The following is a 3030-nucleotide window of genomic DNA, read 5'->3' as shown; positions in this document are numbered from 1 at the left end:
AATCCCTTACTTAAACGTGATTGGTGGAGTAAGATGTGACGTCATAAAATTACAGCCAATAGGAGAACAGAGCAATCAGTCAGCACAACACCCCAACTTATGCTTTGCTGTTGGATATTTATTCTCCTTTTCATTGTTCAGGTTGCGATAATACTGAAAATGCTATGGGCAGTGTGTATTTTATTTAACATCATATCTCCCAGAGTTTAAAATAGTGAAACGAGAATAAATATCCAACAGCAAAGCATAAGTTGGGGTGTTGTGCTGACAAAGCCCCTTGGGGCGCAGCCGTCCATAGCATTGCACCTGGGGGAGCCACCGCCCTTGAGGGGGCCCCTGAACGCGCCACTGTTCCTGGGAGGGCCCCCGATTACACCGCTGTCCCTGGGAGAACCTCGGGGAGCGCCAGTGCCGTGGTAGGGTCCCTGGGGCCCTGAGGTACCTAGAAGGGCCCCTGGGGGCGCCGCCGTTCCTGGGAGAACGGCAGGGAACCTGCAGTCCCTGGGAGAGCTCCTGGGAACGCCAGCGATCCTGGCGGGGTCCTTGGGGGTGCCGCTGTCGCTGGGAAGGCCCCTGGGAGCTCCGTTGATTCTGTGTGAGCCCCTGGGGGCGCCACTGTCCTTGGGAGGGACGCTGAGAGTGTGGCTTTCCCTGGGAGAGTCCCTGGGAGCGGGAACACCCTGGCAGGGTCCTTGGGGGCGCCGGTGATCATGGAAAGACCCCTGGCAGCGTCCCTGTCCGTGGGAGAAACCCTGAGGTGCCATCGCCCCTGTAATGGCTCCTAGGGGTAGTTGTTTTTGCACTATTTAAAAGTCTGGGCGATATGACGTTAAATAAATACACCGCCCATCACATTTCCAATATTATCGTATCATGTACAATGAAATGGAGAATAAATATCCAACAGGAAAACATAAGTTGGGGTGTTGTGCTGACTGAGTGCTCTGTTCTCCTATTGGCTGTAATTTGGTGGATGTACATTTTAGTCCACCAATCACAGTGACCCTGCTGCCCCTGTGAAGGTCCCCACCGTCCCTAGAAGGGCGTCTGCGAGCCCCGCCGCCCCTAGGAGGGCCCATCCCAAGAGCTGCAGAACCCCCAGAGATTTGATAAAGATGTCATACATATTGCATTCGTCAGTATTCCCTTACTTAAATGTAAATCCACCACATTACAGCCAATAGGAGAACAGAGCACTCAGTCAGCACAACACCCCAACTTATGTTTTCCTGATGGATATTTATTCTCCATTTCATTGTTCAGGATACGATGATACTGGAAATGTGATGGGCGGTGTATTTATTTAACATCATATCACCCAGACTTTTAAGTAGTGCAAAAACAACTACCCCTAGGGGCCATTACAGGGGTGATGGCTCCTCAGGGTTTCTCCCAGGGACAGCGACCCTGCCAGTATTCTTTCCATGACCATCGGCGCCCCCAAGGACCCTGCCAGGGTCGCTGCCGCTCCCAGGGACTCTCCCAGGGAAAGCCACACTCTAAGCATCCCTCCCAACGACAGTGGCGCCCCCAGGGGCCCACCCAGGGTCAACGGAGCTCCCAGGGTCCTTCCCAGCAACAGCTGCACCCCCAAGGACCCCGCCAAGGTCGCTGGCGCCCCCAGGAGCTCTCCCAGGGCCAGCCAAACTCTTAGCCGTTCTCCCAGGGACGACAGCGCCCCCAGGCGCCCTACCAGGGCATTGGCGCCCCCCCAAGAATCTCCCATTGACAGTGGCGCGATGAGTGGCCCTCCCAGGGACTTTGGCGCACTCAAGGGACCCCTCAAGGGAGGTGGCGCCCCCAGGTGCAATGCCATGGACGGCGGCGCCCCCAGGGGCTCACCCAGGGCCAGCAGAGCTCCCAGTGGCCTTCCCAGCAACAGCGGCACCCCCAAGGACTCCGCCAGGATCGCTGGCGCTCCCACGAGCTCTCCCAGGGACAGACACGCTCCCAGCCGTTCTCTCAGGGACGATGGCGCCCCCAGGGACCCTCCGAGGGACGGCAGCGCCTCAGGGGCCCTACCAGGGCACTGGCGCCCCCTGAGGATCTTCCAGGGACAGCAGGGCGATCAGGGGCCCTCCCAGGGACATTGGCGCACTCAGGGGCCCCTCAAGGGCGGTGGTGCCCCCAGGTGCAATGCCATGGACGGCAGCGCCCCCAGGGGCTCTGTCAGGGGCGCTGGCACTGCCAGGGGCTCTCTCAAGGCCAAGAGCACTTCCAGGGACCCTCTAACGGACGGCGACGCACCCAAGGCCTCTACCAGGAACAGCCACACTCTAAGGGGCCCTGCCGGGTGTGGTAATGCCTCCATGGGCCCTTCATGAAGCAGCGGTGCCGTCATCTGGTGTTGGTGGTGGTAATGTAGCCTCAGTCATCTGGTGTTGGTGGTGGTAATGTAGCCTCAGTCATCTGGTGGTGGTGGTGGTGATGTAGCCTCAGTCATCTGGTGGTGGTGGTGGTTGATGTAGCCTCAGTCATCTGGTGGTGGTGGTGGTATGTAGCCTCAGTCATCTGGTGGTGGTGGTGGTGGTGATGTAGCCTCAGTCATCTGGTGGTGGTGGTGGTGATGTAGCCTCAGTCATCTGGTGGTGGTGGTGGTAATGTAGCCTCAGTCATCTGGTGGTGGTGGTGGTAATGTAGCCTCAGTCATCTGGTGGTGGTGGTGGTAATGTAGCCTCAGTCATCTGGTGTTGGTGGTGGTAATGTAGCCTCAGTCATCTGGTGGTGGTAATGTAGTCACAGTCATTTGGTGTTGGTGGTGGTAATGTAGCCTCAGTCATCTGGTGTTGGTGGTGGTAATGTAGCCTCAGTCATCTGGTGGTGGTGATGGTAATGTAGCCTCAGTCATCTGGTGGTACTGATGCTGATACAAAGGAACATACCCGTACACTCACCTTTAGAACATAATATCTTCAAAACTGTTGCGTTGATCATGGCTTCTTAACCTTTTCTCTGCCAAGTTGCCCTTTTACATTATTACCACTATCTTCACATGTATGCCTTGAAAGAATAAATAAAATGAAAATGAAA

General features: G+C 56.1%; 2 protein-coding genes across 2 annotated transcripts in view; one reads left to right on the top strand and one right to left on the bottom strand.

The window, feature by feature from the left end:
• The window catches only part of LOC121853505 (cuticle collagen 39-like), a 1834-nt gene extending 1070 nt beyond the window's left edge, over positions 1–764 (bottom strand). The window contains exon 1 of the mRNA XM_042347656.1: positions 270–764. Coding sequence (XP_042203590.1) covers positions 270–764 — 495 coding nt within the window. The remainder of the gene's footprint in view (positions 1–269) is intronic.
• Positions 765–1424: 660 nt separating this feature from the next.
• Positions 1425–2324, top strand: LOC121853504 (skin secretory protein xP2-like). Its single transcript, XM_042347655.1, has one exon. It carries the CDS (start codon positions 1425–1427, stop codon positions 2322–2324), a length of 900 nt encoding a protein of 299 aa, XP_042203589.1.
• Positions 2325–3030: the final 706 nt, after the last annotated feature.

The sequence above is a fragment of the Homarus americanus genome, unplaced genomic scaffold (assembly GCF_018991925.1).
Source record: "Homarus americanus isolate GMGI-L3 unplaced genomic scaffold, GMGI_Hamer_2.0 scaffold4896, whole genome shotgun sequence".
In the NCBI taxonomy this organism is placed as follows: domain Eukaryota; kingdom Metazoa; phylum Arthropoda; class Malacostraca; order Decapoda; family Nephropidae; genus Homarus; species Homarus americanus.
This window is presented reverse-complemented; position numbering and strand designations above follow the sequence as displayed.